Source organism: Heliconius melpomene, chromosome 5 (assembly GCF_056956725.1).
Source record: "Heliconius melpomene rosina isolate 202511_hmr_F chromosome 5, ASM5695672v1, whole genome shotgun sequence".
In the NCBI taxonomy this organism is placed as follows: Eukaryota; Metazoa; Arthropoda; class Insecta; order Lepidoptera; family Nymphalidae; genus Heliconius; species Heliconius melpomene.
Window position 1 is genome coordinate 4,554,267 of NC_140393.1, and position 26,724 is coordinate 4,580,990.

General features: G+C 33.5%; 3 protein-coding genes across 4 annotated transcripts in view; 2 read left to right on the top strand and 1 right to left on the bottom strand.

Moving 5' to 3' along the window:
* Positions 1 to 178, bottom strand: part of LOC146538946 (synaptotagmin-15-like) — a 48,977-nt gene extending 48,799 nt beyond the window's left edge. Inside the window, exon 1 of one of the 2 annotated variants that reach the window (XM_085185654.1) lies at positions 6 to 178. The gene's annotated coding sequence lies outside the window, so the exon portion shown is untranslated. The remainder of the gene's footprint in view (positions 1 to 5) is intronic. The other variant, XM_085185655.1, reaches the window with a different exon arrangement.
* A 16,181-nt stretch (positions 179 to 16,359) lies between these two features.
* Positions 16,360 to 19,340, top strand: LOC146538947 (basic juvenile hormone-suppressible protein 2-like). The gene is made up of 5 exons (XM_085185576.1): positions 16,360 to 16,545; positions 16,757 to 16,890; positions 16,975 to 17,811; positions 17,898 to 18,070; positions 18,172 to 19,340. Exons 1-5 carry the CDS (start codon positions 16,467 to 16,469, stop codon positions 19,199 to 19,201), a joined length of 2,253 nt encoding a protein of 750 aa, XP_085041702.1. The 5' UTR covers positions 16,360 to 16,466; the 3' UTR covers positions 19,202 to 19,340.
* Positions 19,341 to 22,029: 2,689 nt separating this feature from the next.
* On the top strand, positions 22,030 to 25,098 carry LOC146538948 (basic juvenile hormone-suppressible protein 2-like). The gene is made up of 5 exons (XM_085185575.1): positions 22,030 to 22,177; positions 22,366 to 22,499; positions 22,746 to 23,582; positions 23,670 to 23,842; positions 23,946 to 25,098. Exons 1-5 carry the CDS (start codon positions 22,099 to 22,101, stop codon positions 24,973 to 24,975), a joined length of 2,253 nt encoding a protein of 750 aa, XP_085041701.1. The 5' UTR covers positions 22,030 to 22,098; the 3' UTR covers positions 24,976 to 25,098.
* The last annotated feature ends 1,626 nt before the right edge of the window (positions 25,099 to 26,724 follow it).

Here is a 26,724-nt window from a genome sequence, read left to right on the forward strand (position 1 = left end):
CTTACCCTGAACTCAAAGAAACACGTACACTCAGTATCGAAGAATTCTCAATTTCTCTAAACACACATCAGCATGCTTTTCTACTATATGCTTACATATAACACTCGGTGGTTTTAAAAGTCGAGGGATTTTCTCCTTTTAACGTACGAACGGAGGGTATGGAAGTCAGCTCGGTACTGTGGGAAGGTAGCGGCAAAGTTGGCAACTGGTAGTGCGCATGATCCATTGAATAAACTTAGCCTATGGGGTAACTTTCCTTGTACTAAAGCTGGTCTGTTACAGTGAAATATGTTGTTAGGTCTTGTTTGCTATTTCAATAAATGATTTACTTATATCACAACATAAATGACCTAGAAAAATAGCTTGCATAAAATTTATTCAAGGTTGTCGTGGCCCAGGGGGAACAAGTGTGTGATTGTAAGCGCGACAATTGTGGGTTCGATTCTCTCTCAGGTATGATTTTTTTTTAAATTTTTTATTTCCATGCTTAGGTAACTTGGCAAAGCATGGCACGACATTGGCACAAATCAATCGGTGATAAGTCGGCGGAACGTATCCTAGCACTATATTCTCAGGTTCCCTCTGCTTATCCTTCCATATTCTGGATACAGCATAGAGCTAAAAATAACAAAAATAGGTACATTAGGTACATAAGGTACATAAGAAAGAAAGAGTGTAAGGAAGTCAAGATTAAATTTTAAAAAATAACAAAAGAGTCTACGAAAAATATTTTTCCTAAAATCATAAACAAAAGAAAATTCAATTGTTGACAATTGAAATATTTGAATATTTAATACGTTTCACAAATATGTAATTTAATGGAAAGAAAGAAAAATAAATTAAAAAAAATGATAAACAATTCGTGTAACGGAATAACGGAGGACAATAACGGACAAGCCTCTCGGGTCAGCTTTCAGTTTATATTGGTTTTTAATTTATCGCTAATTTGCATAGCAAATCGCCATTTCCGCATTTTTTGGTAAAATGGTTTTTTTTTTTGTTTGATGATATATCGTATTCATTTATGTTTATTTCGTTATGTTTTTCTTCTTTTATTTAAATAATTAAAGTACAAAATGTATAATAATGTCAATAATATTATAAAAGGCTAATTATGGCGCATAAGCGTGTGGACGGTTGTGGGTTCGATTCCCACTCGCGGTTAACAAATTTATTTTAATATTTTCATTTCCTTACTATAGTGTTGAGGCAAAGTGCGGCGTTAAGTTTCGCTAACAGTTCAGCCGAAAGTGAGGAACGGAAGTGTCTTAATAGGAACAGAGTGTCTTAACGCGAGGTTGCTCAGAGGGGGCATACTAAAGCTTTAGCTTTAGCATTACTAAAGCACTTTGCAAAGCGAACTTTCTAGTGTTTTCTTAGGTTATTATTTTTCACAAGATTGCGCCATATTTTTAAGTTCCTCATTATAATCTGTTCCTTTATGCTTTAAATTTTACGTTTCGCCGTCTTTTCCTAATAAACTTTGAGAAAATAATATATTTAACTGAACTTTTAGTAAAATAAAAAAAATATAATAATATTTTAAAACTGAGGAACGGAGTGTGTTAACACTCGATTCGGTGCTGTGTGCGGGATACAGCGTGAAGGTGATTTAATTTAATTATGTTTTTTAAATTACATATGGACTGCAATTAATTTAAATTACTTACATGCAATACATAAACGTATTTAATAGGATTTATACGAGTACACATAAGTTACATTACGGTACGTCTCCATTCCAAATGATTTATATGTTGCTGCTCTAGAATATAAATTAATCCACAATTTATAATTTGATTTTTTATCAGTTTCACGCTGTATCCCGCATGTAGCAGGGTAGGAGAGCTTTGAGAAAGAGGGAGTGTTGCAACAGTTCGGTCCCCAATTTTCTTTCTCCCCAAAGCTCTCCTCTTCCACTGAATTCTGTAGCCATTGCGTGTTGAACTCACAATGTATAACGACAGGCGTCGATTATTTGATTTGTGCAAAATAAATACAAAAAAATATATTTTTATGGCGATATGAAAACAATATCGAACACCCTGTCTATTAAGTCTATTTATTATTTAAAGTGCTGAAGAACGGCCGGAAGTAAAAATATTTTGAAAGCAAACATTTTCTCGAATGGGAATATTCTTTTAGAAAAAATAATAGGGCTTGGCAATTTTTCCTTTGTCTATATTTGTATTATGTTTAAAATATAAGGTACTATGCTATTGAGATAATTTAGGAAACCACGATCAATTATGTATAAATAACTGACTTTCGTCCCACTCGTTGTCTCAGACAGTATACTGTCTAAGAATACTCGAACTTTGTTGAAAATAATATTTTGTATATATTGAGGCCGGTCGTGGCGCAGGGGACAAAGGGTGACTGTGCATGCGAGGTCTTGTAGGTTCGATTCCCACTCGAGGAAATTAAATACCTATTTAATATTTGCATTTCTTCGCTCTGGCCTCGAGACATTGGATAATCGTTTTCATTTTTATTTCCATTGACATATAAAAATTTAAGATCTGGAATATTTGATAAACAACTAATAACAGTCCAGCTTAATTAAAATAATTAACAAAAAATATTAGGCATAATTGACATTTTGCATTTATTTATCTATATCTACTATATAAAAAAATAGGAAAATATATGTCACTCCCCCAATTGGAAATTGAACTCACGACCATGACGCTTACAGTCGCATACTTGTCATCACAAAAACTTATCGAAACAATATAAAATGAGGACTAAACTAAAACTCCAATACAAAATATTCTAGCCGTACCGATTAAAATTCCAAGCGCCCTTGGCCTATAAACCTTGCGCCAGCTGCCTTGACACCTGTCAGGTGAAGATTGCACAGACAAAACGAGGATTCATATCCTTGTGAATTGGATGAGCTTGCATTAGAGTAAATTAAAAATATTAATTCCTATTTTGTATTTTTTCATATTTAAAAAACAAATTGTTTGGGGCATTGGGGCTTCGGTTCCCACTCGAGGAAATTTGCTCCGCCACTTAACTCGCGATTGTCTTAAAACTAGGCTCCCTTTGTTTGCGGGACCCTCGTGAACCTAAAAAAAACAAAAAAAATATAGGTAACATAAAAAAAATATAGGTAACATAAAAAAAATCAATGTTATATTAAACAAAAATAAACTATTAGTAGGCTTTTATAAAAGCTGCATCAAAGTGAGTGTACATAATGTCCTACGATAGACTTAACTGAAAAACACTTTACCAACTGGGGCGATACTTGGATTTCGTTTTTATTTACAACGTTATTAATAAATACACTTTACTCTTTTTACTATGTTTTTATTTTTTTTATATATTTTTCTTATAGCTTTTTAAAATATACTTTGTAAGATGTAACGATGAGGGCACAAGTGTGACTGTAAGCGCGAGAGGTTGTGAGTTCAATCCGCGCTCGAGGAAATGAAATTTTCATTTCATAGCTCTGATGTCGACGCGAAGTGCGGCGTTGAATTCCGCCACTCAACACGCAACGGCAATGCTTGTAAAATTCGGTGGAAAGCGGCATCACCACTTCAGTTTTACTTTTTTGTAAATTTTCTATTGCTGCCAAAGCTTGTGGAAAAACAGAAAATAAAATGCAGAGAGATTGTTAAACTGATAGATTGTTTATATATGACTAGCGACCCTCTTGCGGCTTCGCCCGCTTTAACTACTGGATTATTCATGTAATGTATGTTTGCAAAGCACTTAAGATAATGTGAAAATTAATTAAACTAATGCAACCCGCATTTTCGTAGTTTCAATAAGGATTTTCCAATTGTTTTACACAGCAAGGATTTTTTAGTAGGTACCGTAATTTTAAATCTGTGCTACTAATCTTTTCAAGTACTTATTAAAATATATTTAAATGACTATTTTTAGATAGTTAAATGACTATTTTTAAACAGAAGAAATTATAAACAAAAACCTACCTACTACTAACTACTACAAAAAATGTGAAACCAAATATATCGCGCTTAAATAATACATTCAACTCAAAATCTTCGTTGCTATAGAGCAGCCAGGTTTTTTTTTTTCAAGCTTGTGGTTAATGCTGAAGGCGGTATTCTGTGCCTGATGAAAAGCAAGCACGACATGGCTGCCTGTGAGGAAAATTAAATAGAATGCATGGGCCGGGAATCGAACAAGGCCGCCCGCGTGGCAGGCGAGAATGCTCGCCGCCGCTCACCACTGAACCACCGATGCGTGTAAGGCAAGCGGGCACGGCGGACCCATGGCGAGTGGCGAGCCGTTTCGCAGCAAGGATTTTTTTGATATTGTAACAACTTCTAAAGTACTTATTAAAATGAAAAACAGTAAAAGACAGTTTTGGTCTACATTAAATGGCCAACGTAACTAATGTACTTATTTATATGCTGAGAGTAAGGGATAAGTGAAACTTGAGTAACATACAGCTGATGTGTCAACGGCGGGATGTGTCAACAATTAAATGCGTTTTTCTGTAAAACTATTCGCAATTTCGAAATATTGTAAAAAGCAAATTTTATCTTCGTTTAACGTAGAAAATTAATAAAGTATTTTAAAGGATAAGGATTAATACCATTATGGAAAAATATCCCTCACAATAAAAAATATATTGAAGTTATTATTTTTAGACAGAAAAATGATCACTACGCGTTATTCTTAAAAGATACGAATATGCTCTCGCGGACTTTTTTGTAGATCTTATTAAGAGGAACAATATTTCAGTACATTTTTTTTATGTAGTACTTACCATTAGAGCAGCGCATGCGCGAAAGTGTCTCAACGGGTAGGACTTTATACACATTTATCGTATTTATGTTAATTTACATAAGAATGTACAAATAATAAACTATATATAAACCTTCTACGAAAAACACTCGACTTAATGGTGAAGACCGCATGAAAATCCGTTGGGTGGTTTAGAAGAAGAAGAAGAGTTAGAAACAACAGACAGACACGAAAAGCGACTTTGTTTTATAAGATATAGGATAAATAATAAATTTATTAATAAATTAGTAAAGTCCATTACGTAATTAATTCAATTAGGTCATATTCCACCGCACAAAAGCTATTATGTCTAAAAAGCCTGGTCATTTTAATGTATGGGTAAACAAGAGGTTTTAGTGGATTGAAAATTACTTTACGCGCCATCCGTTCTATTTCAGGAAATTTTCAATAGGAATCATGTAAATTAAGCGGAAAGCTAAGTGCTGTGTACAAAAAAAATTGTTTTGCACACAGCGGGGTAGAGGGGACTTAGTGTTAAAACACTCCGTTTCTCATTTTCTATATAAAATTCGCATAATTAATATATTTTTTTGCACATAGAAAAATTTTATTTATATACAAACATAAAAATATAATCAATAAGTCTAATAATCTCTTCCAGACACGCTTTGAATGTTGGAGCTTGGAGTTTAAGGTATATAATTATACAAAAAAAATATGTTAAGTAAATATATACTCTTCGAATATACATATAACTATAAATCAAATTCACATATTTCAAGTATTTTTTAAATATTTCAACTATTAGTATATTAAACATTATAATATAATAAAATATTTAATTTCAAATAATAACGTAAAATATATAACACTACTAGAATTAAGACCATCAGATCTAACTGAGTAGAACCGGCGCCGATTTTTTTTTATTTATAACAAAAATTTACTTCTCTTTATTTACGCTTATTAATTCTCAAATATTTTTTGGTAATATGAACTCACTGTTTTACTTCTCCATAACGAGAGCCCATTTAGTGCAAATGTTTGTTGAATTCGTATCTTTGAAATATAAAGTTGTTTTTGGAAAGAAGAAATGAGATACTTAGTTACAACGAGTATGTCGAGGTAATTAACCAAGTTTAGTAGTTTACCTTTATTATAGGATACTAACGGACGCGCGCAGCTTCGCTTGCGTATTTAGGGGTGAATTCTAATAACCCATGAAACATGTGTTCAATGAAATATTTTTAAGAGTCTAAATTTCAAATTTTATAAAAATCGGTGGCGATTTAAAGATTTTTCCATACAAACTTTCATCCCCTTATCTGCACCCTTAGGGCGTGAATTCTAGAAAACCATGAAACACATGTTCAATTAAATATGTTTAAGAGTCTAAATTTCAAATTTTATAAAAATCGGTGCCGGTTTAAATTTTTTTCCATACAAATTTTGAGCCCCTATTTTACCCCTTTAGGGTTAAAATTTTTCAAAATCCCTTCTTAGTGGATGTCCAGTTTATGAAAGTAACCATCTGTCCAAATTTCATGTTTCTACGCACAGCGGTTATGGCTGTGCGTGCGTCTTACCTCAGTCAGTGAGGACAAGTCCTTTTATATATATAGATTAGGTTAATATTTACCAACAGACGACATGTCGTTAAGATCTACTTAATTATTTCTACCTAAAATTCGATATTATAATTTGTCTAGTATAAATTAATAATATTAATTTCATTATAAAAGTAAAACATTCGACTCCTTAAAAATGTAAATATTTTTGATAATAAATTTTCACTTCAGTTCATTCGTTTTGTATTTTTTGACTTTTTTGCCAGAAAAGGGGAAAACAAGTTAAATTAAATATTTCTAATGTGCAAATTAAATGGATAATACAGACATATGAATCTGTACGCACGAAAAACCTCCTCCTCATCATGCAGTCAGAAAAAAGGTTAAGGAGAAAAAAAATACATTTTAAGACATCGTTTTATAAAATTAAATTTTATCAAGTACTTCAAACATAAACGATTCTAAATGACTTTCAAATTATGTTGACGGAAAACTATCTCCATATTGAAAGTTTTGCTAAGAGCCGCCAGGGGTTGTAAATCTTAAAATAGGTATTAGAGTACGTATACCTCTTTACAACTGTTCTTGCAAATTTATTACTATCAGTTAATTCGAGATTGCTATTTTCTTTAGAAGATATTCGAATCGACTTACCCTCGACTGAGAATCGAACTTACATATATCAATGACCAGACACTATTGCACCGCGCTGACTGTACGAACTTTTGAAACTATTATATTATACCTTCTAGTGGTATTAGTACCACCACAAAATAGACGATACAGGTCCAATAATAGGAGTTCCTAGTTTCTTGTCACGTAACTACTTTTGCGTACAATATTAATAAAATGACATACCTGCTATACTTCGGAGACTTACTAGTATTACAATTTGATATATATTTGGCTTCGCCCGCTTGAAGTTCAGAATAATTTATTTTATAATCTTCTATCTATATATATAAAATCGAAAGGTCACTCACTCATCACGAAATCTCAGAAACTACATGTGCTAGGAATCTCAAATTTTGCATAGGAGTTATTTATAGGACGTAGGTGCTCGCTAAGACGGGAATTTGCAATATTCGACTTCTAAGGGGTAATTTTTGGGGTTGAAAGTCTGTATGAATCTTCATTACTACAAATGCAAATGAGTCTCAAATTTTGCATGGATATCACGTTTAGGGCGTAGGTACTCATGGAGACAGAAATTAATAGTAACGTAGTTTACGCAGGCGAAGCCGCGGGCGGGCTGCTAGTGTCTATAGATTTAGATAATATCTATAAATTGAAAACTGAACTTTCAGCAAATTGTCCCTAATAGTAGATTTTTTCATAATCGCTTGTGTCTTTTAATTTTTCTGAATTAAGTGAATTTGTTTATTCTTTCCTCATAACTTCGAACGCATCTCGTCCTCTTAGAGATATCTTTAAGATTTTAAAATGTTATCCCTATATAATATAACAATTTGTATGTGTTTATTTGGAATTAATCAAATATTCTAATTAATCTATAAATAGCGTAAGTCACAGACAACACGTCCTTGTAGCTCAGGTAAAGTCAAATTGATTAATGTTCTATTAACAGATACAATTACATGTTAGATTAAGAAAGGAATACATTAATCCCATCGTAAAATAACTTAAAGCTGAATCGTTTTGGAGCAGGAGGCTGATTTTTACTGTCGCATTCTCCAAGTCTTTCTGCGTAATCTATATGTTTTTACGTATTTCGGACTGACACGCGGCGGATCTGGGTTCGATCCCCACTCGAGGAAGTGAAATATTTATTTACGTTTATATTTCTATTTCTTTGCTCTGGTGTCGAGATAAAGCGCGGCATTGTGTTCCGCCACTCAACACGCAATGCCTCCAGAATTCAGCGGCAAGCGGGGAACGGAGTGTTTTAGCACTAGGTTCCCTCTGCCTACCATTACTTTATTTTTATAAACATATCTGGAAAGGAATAACCTAAGAATAATAAGAGGATCACTTCTGATCCTTCACTACCCATCTTGACCATGCAAGCTTACGAGTAGCTTAGATTTCTCTCATACCCACCAAAACAATAAAGACAAAATATATGAAGATACCTCTCATTCCGTAGATATTTATTTTCTTAATAATTGTTTTCCCGTTATGCGTAAGGGCGAAATATTTTCAGCAATAATAACCAAAATATACGCTCAAAAGGTAGTTCTTGGCATGCGCCATATTCTAGCTATAATAAAAGGAACAAAGAGATATAATAATCGCATGAATTCCCTACATTAACAAGGTGAAAATAAATAAAGAAAAATGTAAATTATAAGTCATTTATTAAATTGGGAAAACTTATGCCTATATTTAGTAAATGTGTTATTTTCTACGTTACGTTACGAGCTTCACGCTATAATCAACATGTAGGAGGGAAGGCAGAGAGAACCTAGTGCAGTGGCGGAACTGAACGCCGCAAATGAAAAATTAAAATGTATTAATAAGTAGTTTTAAATTAGACGTATTGTTTTTACGACTAATGTATCAGAATTGTGGCAGCTATTTGTACTAATAAAGGAAGTAGATTGATGCGAATGCTGTAAATTATAAGCTAAGAATAACCACCCAGCGTACAATAGTACCAAGTTATATTAAATAATGAAATGTGTAAAAGTGGGTAGATTTAAGTGAAAAAGACAATAAAATCTGTGGAATTGTGTCAAACGGGAACAGTTGCTTGTAGGCGGAAGTCCTGATTGGAAGGTATCTAGTGTGTAGTGTTGTTATTGAGTGATACATGTCATTTATTGTAATTACGTGGAACCTCTATCCGAGTACGTTAAAAACATATAGACGGTATGTATTTTTTTCGTGTTATTTTAAAAACGCTAACCGCTTCCGATTTCTAACAATACATTTTCATGTAGATAACAAAAAAAAACTAATATCAAAATAAGTTTTCCAATTTAATAAACACTTTGAAACTTCATACATTTCTCCTATTCAAACTTTTCTAAAAATGTTCGTAGCTTCGTTACGACTACATATACAGTTTCTTTAGTTTGGTAGTCACGTTCGGACTGACTCTAGTGACTCTGGTATTTAGAATGTATTAGATATCGACATAATTGTTAAATTTAAAAAAAAATGTTTAAGTACAATTTAGAAATGACTTATTGAATAAGCGAACTTTTAAAATGTTTAATTTATTTATAAAATCATCTTATTATTTTAAAACCTAGAAGAAATTATGCATTTCAGTTCTATCTATAATTATTGTTATTGTAACATTCGTTATTGTTATGGGAATACATATATGCATAAAAATTTTGACGCTAAAATAATACGTCAAAAAGTTTTCGTTTGACTAATATTATAAAAAATAGAAAATCTAAAAATGCCCAAAATAGATATCATCATCGTGAACATTAAAACAATGTAAAAATCGAGCTCAAAGAAGACGCTAATTCAAAATTTTCATAATGTTGTAAATTCTAGAAACTTTTCTTCTAGCGCTTTGTCATTTAAACCCCTTTATATTGACGGCAACTCGAGTGCGTTACTTCATAAAATTCTAAGCTAAAAAGTTTAGTTAAAGGAGCAGAGTTATTCAGGTTCTCATTTATCCCGGGAGAATAAGCTTAGGTACCAGCTAAGGCTAAAGTTTTACATTAAAGAACATGACTTCAGTTATGTTACTACGGAGCTGAAATATCTCCACATATTTCTCATGAGGCTAAAATATTTGTTGAAGAATACCACGTAAAGGATGTGATGCCATTTCCTTATAGTCGCTCCAGCACCACCAAGAAAATTATATATTTAGAAGAATACATTATAAAAAAATATAAAATTTTAAATAATCATTATTAAGAGTCGAAATATATATTTTTAGATTCTGCATCCTACGCAGTATAATATTATAAATGTGGAAATTGAAAAGAATGGATTTTATCAACACATTGTTTTTCAACAACTGTTTTTTCATACATTTCCCGACTGCTAAGGAAGGGTTATGTTTTACCTCATATCTTCAGAACCGCTGAACGGATTTACATAATTGAGATATCCTTAGATTCGTTTTAGCAGCCCAAGTGTTCTTAGATAGGTGACATAAAAAAATAATCATGGCGGCTGTGGGATATCATTCGACTGTTAAAAATCCCGGCGTTCGCCTGCTATGTCACGGAAAATTCGGCGGAAATTTGGAAACGTAGTGTCTTAGCACTAAGTTCTTTTAGTCTACCCTGCTATATGCGAGCGTGAAACGGAATAAAAATCTACAAATATAATTATTATCTATATATATAAAAGGACTTGTCCTCACTGACTGAGGTAAGACGCACGCACAGCCGTAAACGTGTAATTTGGACAGATGTTTGCTTTCGTAATCTGGACATCCACTAAGAAGGGATTGTGAAAAATTTTAACCTTAAAGGGGTGAAATAGGGGTTGAAAGTTTGTATGGAAAAATCTTTAAATCACCACCGATTTTTATAAAACTTGAAATTTAGACTTTTAAAAATATTTCATTGAACACATGTTTCATGGCGTATTAGAATTCACCCCTAAATAAGCGAGCGAAGCTGCGCGCGTCCGCTAGTCAATCTATAAAAATCGTGAACAAAAGTGAAATGGAAGGCAGCAACTAATGGGGTTTCGCCCCATTAGTTGCTACCATCCATTTCTTCAGATAATTCAATTTCAAAGTTCAAAGTAAGAGCAGGTTCCGACCTGACTGACCCTTTTAATACAATATTGGTGATATAATTATAAATTATATTACTTGCAACTGCAATATCGAGTGCCACACAAATGTACTAAAATTATACAGTCTTTCACAAGTAGCTTCTATTATATGAACGCTAGAGTAATGTTATTAGCATCGCAAGCTTCTTGAAAATTACTTTAAAACTAATTTTGAGGCCGTCTCGCAGGATTCAGTGGCTCAAATGTGTGAATGTAAACGTGACGGTTGTGGATTCGATCCCCACTCGGGGAAAGAGAAAGAGAGGGGAGAAGAGAGAGAGAAGTATTTATTAATATTTTCATTTCTCTCTAGTAAGAAGGTTGTGCGCGGTGTTGAGTTCCATCACTCCACACGCAATACCTAAAAATTCCGCGAAAAGTGGTGAACGGTGACACTAGGTTCCGTTTGCCTACCCTTACTATATGCGGGATACAGGGGCTGAAAAAAAAAAAATTTTTTAGTATTTGCCTTAGCTCTCCAGGGTAAAGTAAAGAATCTGTGCCAACATTCAAGTAAGCTGTTACATATTCTTCTTATTAATAAATTAAAGTAAACATCTTTATAGTGTTATCGTTCCCGAAACGAATATAAAAAAAGTTAAATTATTACTACGACTTTTTTTATGTTTATTTTACAATTTTTTAGTATTATTCCATATTTAAGTAAGAAAAATAATCATTTGAGAAGTCGTATAATTTTTTTTAACATTACGGAATTTAAAGCTACGCCCCTTGGAAACCGTCGAAGAGGCGCTAGACAACGTATGGTTTAGTGGTGAGATCGTTTGGAAAGAGATACGGGTTCAAATCGCGCTACTTAATAATAAAACTTATGAATAACCACATTTAAAACTTTGCTGTGCCTAGTTAATTTTTTAGCCCTCTGTCTAGTGTTAAGACACTCCGTTCCCCATTATCCACCGAATTCTACAAGCAATGCGTGTTGAGTGGCGGAACTCAACGCCAGGCTTTTGCCTTGGTGTCTGTAAACGCGACTGATAGCGGGTTCGATCCCCACTCGGGGAAATGAAATATTTATTTAAATTTATACTTTCTACCACTCAACACGCAATGCCTCCGGATTTTGGTGGAAAGTGGGGAACCATCTGATTATCTCTGCTGCCATATGAGGGATACGGCGTGAAGCGAAGGAAAGAAGTTTACAATTCAATTGCAATATTATGAAAAATTATAACAGCTGTTGATTTATAGGTCACAGGGTTTAATGTGACGACCTAATAATATGGATAAGATTCGAACATATCGATGACTTTAAGTCAAGTGCAACGACCGTAATCACTAAGCCGAATGCTATTTTAATTTTACCTTACTTTGTAAAGCGTTGTTTTGTTTATAATTGCATAATAACATACATTACTAGCGGCCCGCCCGCGGCTTCGCCTGCGTGAACTACGTTATTAATTTCTGTCTCCATGAGTACCTACGTCCTATAAGTGACGTCCATGCAAAATTTGAGACTCCTAGCATTTGTAGTAACGAAGTTTCATACAAACTTTCAACCCCAAAAACAACCCCTTAGAAGTCGAATATTGCAAATTCCCGTCTTAGCGAGCACCTACGTCCTATAAATAACTACTATGCAAAATTTGAGATTGCTAGCACATGTAGTTTCTGAGATTTCGTGATGAGTGAGTGACCCTTCGATTTTGTGGTTTTTTTTAGGGTAGGAATTGGAGATCCAGTGTTAAAATTCTCCATCCTCCACTTATCGCTCCAGCTTCGAGACGCTTCTTGTTGAGTGGCGAAACTCAACGCCGTTGCTTTCACAAAGCGGAGATATGATAATAATTCAAACAACAGACTTAGAGGCTGCTGAGGCTAGTCGTGGGCACGTAAGTGTGACTGTAAACGCGACAGGTTGTGGGTTCGATTCCCATCCGAAGAAATTAAATATTAAATATTTTCTTTTCTTCGTTCTAGTGTCGAGGCTAAGCGCGGCGTTAAGATCCGCTACTCAACACAACCAATCCAGAATTCAGCAGAAAATGGGGAATGAATGACTCTATGCTATTACCAGTATAGTACTGGCAATATCACTTCAATTTAATTTCCTCTAGCATCACCCGCAACTCGTACGATATGTTTAACTTAATAATATTATGATGAAAATGTCGCCTACTCCGTAGATGGTTAGAAAAACATACTTTAATGGATGTACACGTCTTTCTTGTATGTTTTTTGTTAAAAAAATAATTCTTAAAGGTATTTATTGGTGATAAAATTAGGAAGTGTTTGACGACACATAATTATTTTGGGTTTGATTCCAGCTTGCATAATTCTTTTATATTTATTAACGAGTTAGAAACGATCCCTAGTTTTTAAATATAAAAAATTGTACAAGCATTGTAACGAGTTTCCCTACTCGGTGTTGAGTTCCACCACTCAAGACGCAATACCTCTAGAATTCGACGGAAAGCGGGGAACAGAGTGTCTAAACACTAGGTTCACTCTGCCTATCCTGATGTATGCGGGATCTGATAAAGTACGTTACGTTAGATAATGTTTATTATCTGAAAAAGTCAACACCAGTACTGTGTACAGTGATTACCTTTGCTTATCTCGTTAATATATTAAAAAAGGTAATTTGTTACTAAGTTACTTTCACCTTTGAGAGTGTTTGAGAATATCAGTAAATAATTAACGTCAAACTTATGACGATCTTAAATTATTTATTTAAATTATCTAAATATTTGTGTTATTAAGACAAAAAGATATTAAACTGTGAACTTTTACTATCGCACAACAAAAGTAGTATAATAATTGCAGAAAAGTAAAAAAAGATCTTAGATACAAAATTGATCTGAAATTGCTTTTAACGGTAATCTACTTCAGGGCCGGATCCATGACAGTTTGGAAAAACTATTTTTTTTTTTTATGGAAAAAGGACAAGGCAAACGAACGTTCGGGTCACCTGATGATGATCACCGCCGCCCACGACCCCGTGCAGCACCGGAGGAGCTACAGGTGCGTTACCGGCCTTTCCGGTAGAGATAGACGCGCTTCTTGAAGGTACCCATATCGTACCGACCTGGAAACACTGCCGCGGGTAGGCCATTCCACAGTTCGGTGGCGCGTGGAAGGAAATTTCTACGAAACCGCACAGTAGTGGAGTGCCACGTATCCAGGTGGTGTGGATGGTATTTAAGTTTGTGACGTACTGTGCGGTTGGAAGTTTCAGCGGCAGGTAACAGGTCGAACAGTTCCTCAGAACACTCACCATGAAAAATGCGATAGAGAACGCACAGCGAGGAGACGTCTAACTATAATTGGGAAAATAGATAGGAAAGATAGGAATAGATAAGTCACATTCAAGATGAACCATCAAGCAAGATTTTTAGAATTCACCTCATGCAAATAAGCAGGCGAAGCTGCGCGCGCCCTCTAGTATTATATACAGTGTAAGTTCTATATGATGTTTTTCTCTCTGAACTCGATAACAATACATTTATTTTGTTTTTATTTTCTGCATTAATAACAAACAAAAGGTACGTCATATACAGTTACTAGTGCATTTATCAGTAACATTGTTTTCGATAAAAAAATATTATAATGTTTCTTTTATTATATGCAATCATAATTTTATGTATTTTGCTATCTTTATATACCTATGTAAAAGTACTTCCTTAGCGACATTGATATGAAAAGCTTATTGTATCTAGCTTGTTTTTTTTTTAGAAAAAAAAAAATTAAAAGATAAAACATGTTTTAAATTTTTTTTTCTTAATTTAATTTTCAGGCTTACTTAATATTTAACACCGATAACTAGTTCATTTGGGCTGCACAGTATATGGCTGTACGGTTGTGCGTTCGATTCTCGCTCTGGTAATCTAATAATAATAAAAAGGACTTGTCCTCACTGACTGAGGTAAGACGCACGCACAGCCGTAACCGCTGTGCGTAGAAACTTGAAATTTGGACAAAAGTTTACTTTCGTAATCTGGACATCCATTAAAAAGGGATTTTGAAAAATTTTAACCCTAAAGGGGTGAAATATGGGTTCAAAGTTTGTATGGAAAACAATTTAAATCGGTACCGATTTTTATAAAATATGAAATTTAGATTTTTAAAAGTATTTAATTGAACACGTGTTTCATGGTTTTCTAGAATTCACCCCCTAAGGGTGCAAATAAGGGGTTGAAAGTTTGTATGGGAAAATTCTTAAATCGCCACCGATTTTTATAAAATTTGATATTTAAGTAGACTCTTAAAAATATTTCATTGAACATATGTTTCATGGTTTTCTAGAATTCACCCCCTAAGGGTGCAAATAAGGGGTCGAAAGTTTGTATGGAAAATTCTTTAAATCGCCACCGATTTTTATAAAATTTTAAATTTAGACTCTTAAAAATATTTCATTGAACACATGTTTCATGGGTTATTAGAATTCACCCTTAAATACGCAAGCGAAGCTGCGCGCGTCCGCTAGTAAAACAATAATAAGAAAGCGTTAATTTCTGGCACCCAACACATCTTGGATAATGGGTGAAAAGTGGAAAACAGAGGTATACGTGCTAGGTCTTCTCTGCTTATCGTACTATATTTAATTTTTTTTTTGTAATCCATATAATAATTTAAATGATATTGATGAATATCGATTGTAGATTTCAGTCGTGGCGCAGGAGAAGAAGTGCGTGACTGTAAACCCGGTTGTGGGTTCGATCTCCAGCCTCGAAGCAAAAGCGCGGCGTTGAATCACCACGCATCCTACCCTGCCTACTTTGCTGTGTGCATTACTATAACGTAAAGTTAAAAAAAACCGGACAAGCGCGAGTCGACATTTTTCAGACAATGTTTCAGGTTTTAGGTGAAATCCGTAGCAGGTTTTCCAGTTGCAGTTTCAGTATGCGTTTTACTTTAAGTTTCAGTTTTTATATTGAAGTGATCTATTATTAGTTGCTTTTTAATTTTTTTATAATTTAATTAAATATATAAAATAAGGCAATCTTTTTTTTTCTTATTCGCTTTGTTTCGCATTACAGGATAGACAGGGAGAGAGAGAAATAGAGATTGCATCAAGACACTCCTTTCTTTGACTCCGGCCCAAAATCGAGACGTTCTATATGCTCCACTTGTTAAAATTAAAAATATTCGAATCGAATCGAAATCGAATCGATCGAAATCGAATAACATATATCGTTTCATAGGGTAAGTTTTAGAGAGGAAACTAAACTGGAAAATCACTTAATTTCTACGTTCCATAATAAAAATTAAAATGAGAGATGCAAGTTTGATCATAAAAATAAATGCTATTAATGCACGAAGAAGCTACTTTCTTCCAATGATAACTTATCAGCACTCTTTAAGATGAGTAAATTAATGTATTATCTAAAAACTTACGATCGTTAATGTCAAGCAGGGTCAGTATACAAAGGTATTTAATAGGTCTTCTTCATTGGAGCAGCACAGTTCGTCAGCATCACTATGAAGGCAGTAGTGTGCTTGGTCCTAGGGTTGGCGGCTCTTGCCGCAGCCCGTCCCGATGTCACCGATGAAACTATCGGTAAGATTGGCAGTTTTTTTTTAATTATGTCTCTAGTTTATTTTTAGAATGTAAATTACAGTTAAGTATATTTTTAACTAAAACATTATAATTGTAAAATGTACAATTTCATGAAGGAGAAAGAAGAAAATATATAAAAAATTATATTATGTAATATAAGCAATTAAATGTTCCTTTCTATCGTCATTGAAATATATATTCTTTTCTTCAGTGGATATGGATGTCAAGCAAAAGCAGTTCTTCATCCTTAAACTGCTTAATAATGTGATGGGACCAGTCATGTACAAGGACGTTGAAGACTTTGGCAGAAATTTCAAAATCGAAACAAATCTTGATCTTTATGTTGTAAGTTGAAAACATTTTTTTTACCCCTAAATTAAATTTTGTAAAATGAAAATCTTTCTAAAATAACAAGTTATCTTATTACAGAAACAAGATGTCGTCAAAGTATTCCTCGATAACTTGAAAGTTGGCTTCTTGCCTCGTGGTGAAGTTTTCACAATCCACATCGATCGCCAAATGAAAGAAGTGGTTACGATGTTCCATATGCTCTACTACGCTAAGGACTTCACCACCTTTATCAAGACCGCTTGCTGGATGCGTCTCTACCTTAACGAGGGTATGTTCGTATATGCTCTTACGGTCGCTGTAAGACATCGTGAGGACTGCAGGGGAATTATTCTTCCTCCTCCTTATGAAATCTACCCGTTCTACTTCGTCCGTGCTGATGTTATTCAAAAGGCTTACCTCCTTAAAATGAAGAAGGGCCTTCTGGATATGAAACTGTGTGATTTCTACGGCATTAAGAAAACTGACAAAGAAATATACATTATCGATGAGAATGTCTATGATACGCGAGTTTACTTAAACGATGAAGACAAACTCAGGTACTTTACGGAGGATATTGATCTTAACACTTACTACTACTACTTCCATATTGATTTTCCTTTCTGGATGAAAGACGATATAATGTCCAACAAGATGATGATGAGACGTTGGGAGCTGACTTTCTACGTCTACCAACAGATTTTAGCTAGATACTATCTAGAACGTCTGTCTAACGGTCTTGGTGAAATCGTTGAATTTTCATGGAATAATGTGTTAAGAAAGGGATACTGGCCTTGGATGATCCTTCACAATGGTGTACAATTACCTGTCAGGCTTAACAACCAAGTAGTAGTTGGACAAAACGACGTAGGCATCACTACACTGGTACAAGACTATGAAAGGATTATTACTGAAGCAATCATGAAAGGATACATTGAGGTTCTTAAAATTTTTGTTGTTATATATTACGTAACATTTTCTTAACTATATCCAATGAATATAATATTAATTTATTTTTTTTACAGATTAATGGCATCCGACTTGACTTAACCAAATCTAAGGACATAGAAGTTCTAGGGAAGCTTGTATACGGCACTATTGAAAAGATGGATTTGACAAAAATTCAAGTAGATGCTTACCGTTACATGCTAGTGTTAATAAAGGCAGTTATTGGTCTTGACACGTTATCTTCTGACACGTAAGTATTAAGTAAAACACAAATAATTTATGTACATCGAACTTATTGATAAAATGTATTAAGATTAAACGAAACTAACCTTTGTATTTATGGCGTTGCAGGTACTTCGTCACGCCTTCCATCTTCGATAGCTACCAAACCGCCCTGCGTGATCCAGTCTTCTACCAATTACAAAAACGTATATGCAACTTACTCATTCTCTTCAAGAGGCGTCTGCCTTCTTACACTCACGAAGATCTGTACTTCCCCGGTGTTAAAATCGACAATATAATTGTTGACAAGCTTGTAACTTACTTTGATGATTACTTAATGGATATGACTAATGCGGTCACATGGACAGACGAAGAACTCAAAAAATCCACTAGTGACATGGTATTCCTTGCACGCAAGCGTCGTCTGAACCATCAACCATTCAAAGTTACAATGGATATTGTATCGGACAAAACAGCTGATTGTGTGGTACGAGTGTTCTTGGGACCCAAATATGACGTTCTTGGTCGTTTGATTGATCTCAATAAAAACCGTCTTAACTTTGTTGAGCTTGACTCATTCTTATACAAACTTACAACAGGCAAAAACACAATAGTTAGAAAGAGTATAGATATGCATAACATGGTCCGCGATCGTATTATGACTAACGATCTCTGGAAGAAACTTGATACCATGACTGACATCAGAGACTTATTGGCTAAAGATCTAAGGAACTACCACACTGGCTTCCCAGTAAGGCTACTTTTGCCTAAAGGTCTTGTCGGTGGAATGAAGATGATGCTTTACGTTATCGTTACACCACTGAAACCAATTGACAACATTGACATGTCCATTCTCGACATTAACCGCAAAGATTTATTGGTAGATTTTAGGTCTACAGTCCTTCTTGACAAAATGCCTCTTGGTTTCCCTTTCGACCGTTACATTGATTACACCAAGTTCTTCACTCCTAACATGAAATTCTTGGATGTCATGATCTTCCATAAAACTCGCGTTTGCGACATGAAGACTCGCTGGAACCGCTTCGTGCTCAAAGATTACGGCTACTTCAACCAAACGCCAATGGTAAATAACTATTTCACTGACCTTGACATCAACACCAAAATCGACACAGACTTTGTAGATACTTTTGATGTCTAAACGATAGATTATTTTTAACCAAAAATGTTGCCACAGACGAAAAAAATATCCAAGTTTAAATGTAAGTTATTTGAATCTACATAAGCTTGTACAGCCATAATAATGATTAATGAGTGAATAAATAAATATTTACGATTTTATAAAATGTTTATTATTAATATATGTATACTACCCTACCAATGTTATAACTTAATGCTTAAAAGTATTAATAAAAATACCATCAGAAGAGAGATTGAGATATATACAGGATGGAATTGTCAGCACCACTTTAAATGAAATCACAATTTTAACTACTCTATAAAAGCCTAATGTAATAAAAAAAATCCCAAAAATGAAAGAGTTAATTTTGAAAAAAACTAAATTTTTTTTTCAAACAAAATAAATAAGAAAAATTATCGTTTTAAAATAAAACGCCATTTGTAAAGTAAACATAAACACGCACATACTTACCTATCAACGCGGCAACGTCGCACACGTATGTGTGCGTCACATGAAATACAGGTATGGATAAAAATCGTGAAATAAAAAAAAACTCCTGCGTCCAAACTGTTGAGGTACCTTGATTAATTTTTTTAGCTCTGAGTTTGAAATATTTTACCCTATATGCAGTTTCAGGAAAAGGAGCGCTGCCTCTTCCACCCTGTATACTCAACAACATTATGCAAAAAAATAATATTTCTGTACTTCTTCTTTAAACATTTTGACTTATTTCTTTCTATACTATTTTGTTTCTACTCGATTTGTTTCTATACTATCAGTCTTGAAAAAACATAAAATAGAATCAGCATCACATTGTATCCAGCGAAAAGCAGCGGAAACCTCGTGTTAAGACACTGCGTTTCCTAGTTTCCGCAGAATTCTGGATGCATTGCGTGTTAAGTAGCGGAACTCAACGCCGCGTTTTGCCTAGACACCAGAGGGAAAGGTCTATTAGATTTTTTTAAGTCTAGCAACCCACTCGCAAGTGCATATTACACAATAAATTATTTACTAAATCTGAATCATTTTCGTATTTTATTAACATTGTCTTTTAACGACTATATCCGTACATTGAAAACGAAAGTCCAATCAATTCAAAATGAAAACCAATTCAAAATGAAAATATTTTGTAGCAATTTTGTCGCACGGAATACTTCATTACCATAACCTTTTAAAGAGTTAAGGGAGGTTTGCCTTAATATAAAATTGTACTTAAATCGGTTTAACCGATTCTGAAATCAGCGTAAACAAACGCACAAACAGACATACTGTCAAAAAGATAAACAGACAAAAAAACTAAATTTATGTATAGATTCTTTTTCTAAACAAGGGATACATTTGCATATTTTTTTATCACTCTTATTTATTTGAAATAAATTTGATTTATTTATTTTATTATTTTTTTTATAAAATATTAAATTGATAAAAAGTTGTTAGATCGAATTGAAAACCTCCTCTGGTGGGAAGTAGAATAAAAATTTTCCTTTAAAGTGCAATTAATTACGGTTATTAAATCAGTAATTTAATAACATTAGAAAATCAAAACAAAGATTAATTTATTCTTTTTTGTTTAGCTATATAGGAAATAATTTAGCGAATTAAATTTTACAATATTATATATTCTAATCAGCTCCACGCTCTACCCCACATGTAGCAGTGTTCAGACACTCTGTTCTCCATTTTCCACCGAATTCTGGAGGCATTGCATGTTAAGTGGCGGAACTCAGCGTCGTGTTTTGCTTCGACAGCAGAGTAACGAAATTAAAACATTAAATATTTAATTTCCGGGAACGCGTATCGAACCCATGCCTCCACCTTCGCAGCCTCCGCCACGTTTATATTGTTGAAAGTTATTAATAATATAAATTCTATACATAAAAAATCCTTCCGTTATTTACTGAGCGGTTAACAAACAGGCCACAACCATAACTAGCAGGGCTAAAAAGCTGAAAAGGATAGTTTTCTAGAGGAATGTAGGGGGCAGCTCTAATAAAGAATTTATGTAAATTTCTAATAAAACAGGAACAACAAGACTTTACGTTTTATAGTCCATACAAACGAATTTGCAGAGCCTCATATATTTAAAATTTTAACTTTAACATTTAAAAAGATTTAATATATAAAAACAGAAAATATTTAAAAAGAATTTAATTGAAATGTAATAATATACACAGTTTTTAAATCTGTAATATAAACAAACGTGGCAGGCATAAACACAAGACGTTGTACGTTCGATTCCCACTTGAAGAAATGAAATATCTAATAGTTGAATACGGGAGGGCTTCACTGAGAACAGTCTCTTGATACTAGGTTCCCAGGTTCCCTCAGCCTGCCCTGATTCGTGCGGGCTGCAGCGTGAATTTAATATAAATAAACTATAATACGTTTAAAAGTCCATAAATAATTAAAAAATATTTTTAATTAAATATTTCTATTATTTTTAGTATTGGTATTTTTTTACTAAATAAAAAAATATGTTTGCTCTATATGAATAATATAGCTACAATAATAATATAAGCTTAATTTACAGCACTTTTTATTAGGTTTAAGAATTGTATGTTCGTGTTTAGTTTTATAAATTTTAATAAGTCTCAAACAACAAATGGTCTCTTAACTCCACGACTGTTCTTTACACTAGTACCTACACATAAAGACTGCTGATACTGATGTGAAATCATAAAATATATCAGAAAAGCTTATATTTTTATTATTGATATTTTCTTATCGTAAGTCAATATAAATAATTTCACTCATTAACGATAACTTTTCACCTAAATAGCCTTATGAATAACACCTCCATATCTGAAACAAACAACGATACAATGTAAAGTATGAAAAAGGTCAGAAAAGTCAGTTAAGTTATAGTATAAAATGGGAAGGAATTGGATGTATCTTCAGTCCGCGCTGGAGCGTGAAAGATGAAGACAATCATCTGCTTAGTGCTAGGGCTTGCGGCTTTGTCCGCAACCCATGTGGTTTACGATGACACTACAATCGGTAAGATTTTCTTATTTAATACTTTATTTTTCTTCAACTTCACGGCTTATTCCGCATGTAGCGGGATAGACAAAGTCAACTTTATGTCAAACACTTTGTTCTCCGCTTTCCAATTGAATTTGGGTCATTGCGTGTTGAACGAATTTATAAAAAAAAGAGAATTTATGTGAAATTATTTTTCTTTTCAGTTAGTATGGATATCAAGCAACGTCAAATGTTCATTATGAAGTTGCTAAACCACATTATGGACCCGGTCATGTATAAAGAAATTGAGGAAATTGGCATGAATTTCAAAATAGAAAACAACGTCGAACTTTACACGGTAACCATATCTTACATTTGACAATTGTTTTTTTTTCAGCTTCACGTTTCGTTTCCCGCATACAGGGTTGGCAGAGGGAGCCTAGTGTTAAGACACTCCGTTTCCCACTTTCCGCCGAATTTTGGAGGCATTGCATGTTGAGTGGCGGAACTCAACGCCGCTGTTTGCAATCTAAGAATTGTACTGCATGTATACTATATATTTTTAAAAGGTCTCTGCTAATAGTCGCTTAATTTTACTTTACAGAAGCAAGATGTAGTTAAATCGTTCCTAGGACATCTGAAATTTGGCTTTTTACCACGTGGAGAAATCTTTACACTCCATGTTGATCGTCAAATGAAGGAAGTCGTCAAGATGTTCCACATGCTATACTACGCTAAGGACTTTGCCACATTCATCAAGACCGCTTGCTGGATGCGTCTTTACCTTAACGAGGGTATGTTCGTATATGCTCTTACGGTCGCTGTAAGACATCGTGAGGACTGCAAAGGAATTATTCTTCCTTCTCCATATGAAATCTACCCGTTCTACTTCGTCCGTGGTGATGTTATCCAAAAGGCTTATTTGCTCAAAATGAGAAAGGGATTACTTGACAGGAAATTATGTGATTTCTACGGAATCAAGAAAACAGAAAAGGGCATCTACATTATTGATGAAAATGTTTACGACAAACGTGTTTACTTGAACGATGATGACCAACTTAGGTACTTTACTGAAGACATTGATCTAAACACTTATTACTACTACTTCCACATTGACTATCCCTTCTGGATGAAAGATGATGTAATGAACAACAAACTCATGTTCAGAAGATGGGAAATTACAATGTATGTCTACCAACAGATCTTGGCTAGATACTACTTAGAGCGCCTGTCAAACGGTCTCGGAGATATTCCTCTCTTCTCTTGGAACAAAGTTATTAGGAAAGGTTACTGGCCTTGGATGATGCTCCACAATGGTGTTCAACTTCCAGTAAGATTAAATAACTATGTTCTTGACGAAAACAAGAACTTCGGTGTGATGAAGCTTGCTATGGATTATGAGAAAATCATTAACGAAGCCATCATAAAGGGATACATTGAGGTTAATACGTTATATTTATCATACTTATTTATTCTAGCAAATTAATAATATTTACAATTATATACATAAATTTAACTTGTTTTCCAGATTAATGGACTGAGACTAGAAATTACCAAATACGACGACATTGAAATGCTAGGCAAATTAATTTATGGTTCAGTTGACAAGGTTGATATTTCCAAAGTTCAAGTCGACGCATATCGCTACTTACTTATTTTAATGAAAGCTGCAGTTGGTCTTAACACATTGAATTCAGACAAGTAAGATTATTCTGTAATAATACATTTTGAATGTCATAAGAGGAAATTATTCCAAATTTGAGTTACTAATGTTATAAGTATTAACTAACTTCTCTTTTTGTAGATACTTCGTTGTCCCCAGTGTATTGGACAGTTACCAAACTGCTCTCCGTGATCCAGTTTTCTACCAGTTACAAAAACGCTTATGCCACTTCTTGATGCTATTCAAATTGCGTCTGCCGAGTTACACTCATGAAGATCTTTTCTTCTCTGGTGTTAAGATCGACAACATTGTAGTAGATAAACTCGTCACATACTTCGAAGACTATCTAATGGATATGACCAACGCCGTAACTTTAACCGACGATGAAGTTAAAAAGACTAAAGCTGATATGGTATTCTTTGTCCGCAAGCGCCGTCTTAATCATGATCCATTCAAAGTAATAATTGATGTACAATCGGACAAGGCTGTGGATTGTGTCGTAAGAATGTTCTTAGGACCTAAAATGGACCACATGGGCCGCTTGATAGATATCAATGAGAACCGACTAAACTTCGTCGAAATCGACTCCTTCCTTTACAAGCTAATTACTGGCAAGAACACTATTGTAAGAAATTCAATTGACATGCACAACCTTATACGCGATCGCATCATGACTCGTGATCTTTGGAAGACCATTGATTCTGTCACCGATATGAGAGATCTATTGATCAAAGACTTCAGAAACTATAACACCGGTTTCCCAACTAGGCTTCTCTTACCGAAAGGTCTTGTTGGTGGTATGAAAATGTGGCTCTATGTCATCGTCACTCCACTTAAATTAGTCGATAACGTGAATGTTTCTATCTTGGACACAACCCGCAAAGACATGTTTGTCGACTTCAGATCAACAGTGCTTCTCGACAAAATGCCTCTTGGTTTCCCATTCGACCGTCGCATCGACCTCACCAAATTCTTCACACCTAACATGAAGTTTGTGGATGTCATCATTTACCACAAAAAGCAAGTTTGTGAAATGAAAACCCGTTGGGATCGTTATGTGCTGAGAACCTACGACATGCTTGACAAGTCTGTTAACTTATATGATGACTACTTTGTTGACGTAGACATCAATAAGAAAATCGACCGCGACACCCACGTTTACGATTTTTGAACAAAAATAATTAAAATATGGCGATATTTATAATATATATGTATGTATGTAATTATGTGTATTTATATTCACTGAGTAGAAATTGATGAATTGTATTTAAATTTATAAAATAAATGGATTGAATATTTATAAATATCTTTTATTTGTTTGATATCTACCATTTATACTTTCTACAAATTAAATTAAATTATTTTCTTTAAAAAATTAAATTAAATCAAATTAAATTAAATTAATTAATTAAATTTCTTACAAATTCTATTGAAAACCGAAAATAATTTCATAAATATATTTAATAAATAATCGTATAGTTCAAATACGCCCACGCCCGCGAAAATATAAGCCTAAATAATTAAAATAAGTTAAAAAACAATAATAAGTGAAGACTTATTATTAGAAAAAATATCTGAATAACCGAAATGAACAAACAAAAGAAGTAAAAGTAACTAAAGGAAATTCTTAATATTAGAAAAAGTACCTAAAGTTTGCCGTGCGCGCGCACTAAACATTTTTCTATATTAAATAATTATTAATTTTTGCGAACAATATTAAATAAAATCCCAAATGATTAAAATTACGATATTTTAAGTGTATAACATCGGTATAGACAACCGAACTGAGATAAATTAATTATAAGCAAATAATTACATAAAAAATAATAGTAATTCGAAAATATATAAAAATTTACAAAATCATCAAAGTTACTGCCCGTTCGCGTCGGTCATACAATACCACTCGTAGGCTAGGTTATTTGGAATCAGTGACATCTTAATTATTTATTAGAATGTTATACAATAAACTATAATTTCAATCTAGATGAAATGCTAAAAGTGACTATTATATTTATTTTCATAAGGATGAATATCAAATTATGGAAATCATCAAATTTTTGTTAATGTATACAAATCTATATCAGTGCGCGCCATGTATGCATTAAGCAAACTCACTTTGGGTGACGTTTTCTTAAAACAACAAATTTTGCAAGCCGTTGCTTAGCAACGCGTAGCGACGATTGTTATTAACATGGCGGAATAAATTGCTTGTCAAATTAATTATTTTAATATATTGATATATATCGAAAATATTACAAATATGAGAAAAAAAAAAGTATCCTATGTTCATCCCGAGACCCTCAAGTATCTCTATATGAGTATTTTATCACAATTAAATTAGCGGTTTGGCCCTGATTGCGTAAAAGACAGACAGATAGACAGACAGAGTTACTTTCGAATTTATAATATAGGTATGGATATTTTTTGTTAAATATTGAAATTAAAAATAAAATAATAATATATTAAATGGACTATGTAAGCAATTTAAAATAATATATAATTAAAAACACCAGTCATTTCAAAACTATATCTATACTAGTGGGCCCGGACGCGGCTACGCCCGCGAAAATATAAGCCTAAATAATTAAAATAAGTTAAAAAATAATAATAATAAGTGGAGATTTATTATTAGAAAAAATATCTGAGTAACCGAAATGAATAAACAAAAGAAGTAAAAGTAACTAAAGGAAATTCTTAATATTAGAAAAAGTACCTAAAGTTTGCCGTGCGCGCGTACTAAACATTTTTCTATATTAAATAATTATTAATTTTTCCGAACAATATTAAATAAAATCCCAAATGATTAAAATTACGATATTTTAAGTGTATAACATCGGTATAGATAACCGAACTGAGATAAATTAATTATAAGCAAATAATTACATAAAAAATAATAGTAATTCGAAAATATATAAAAATT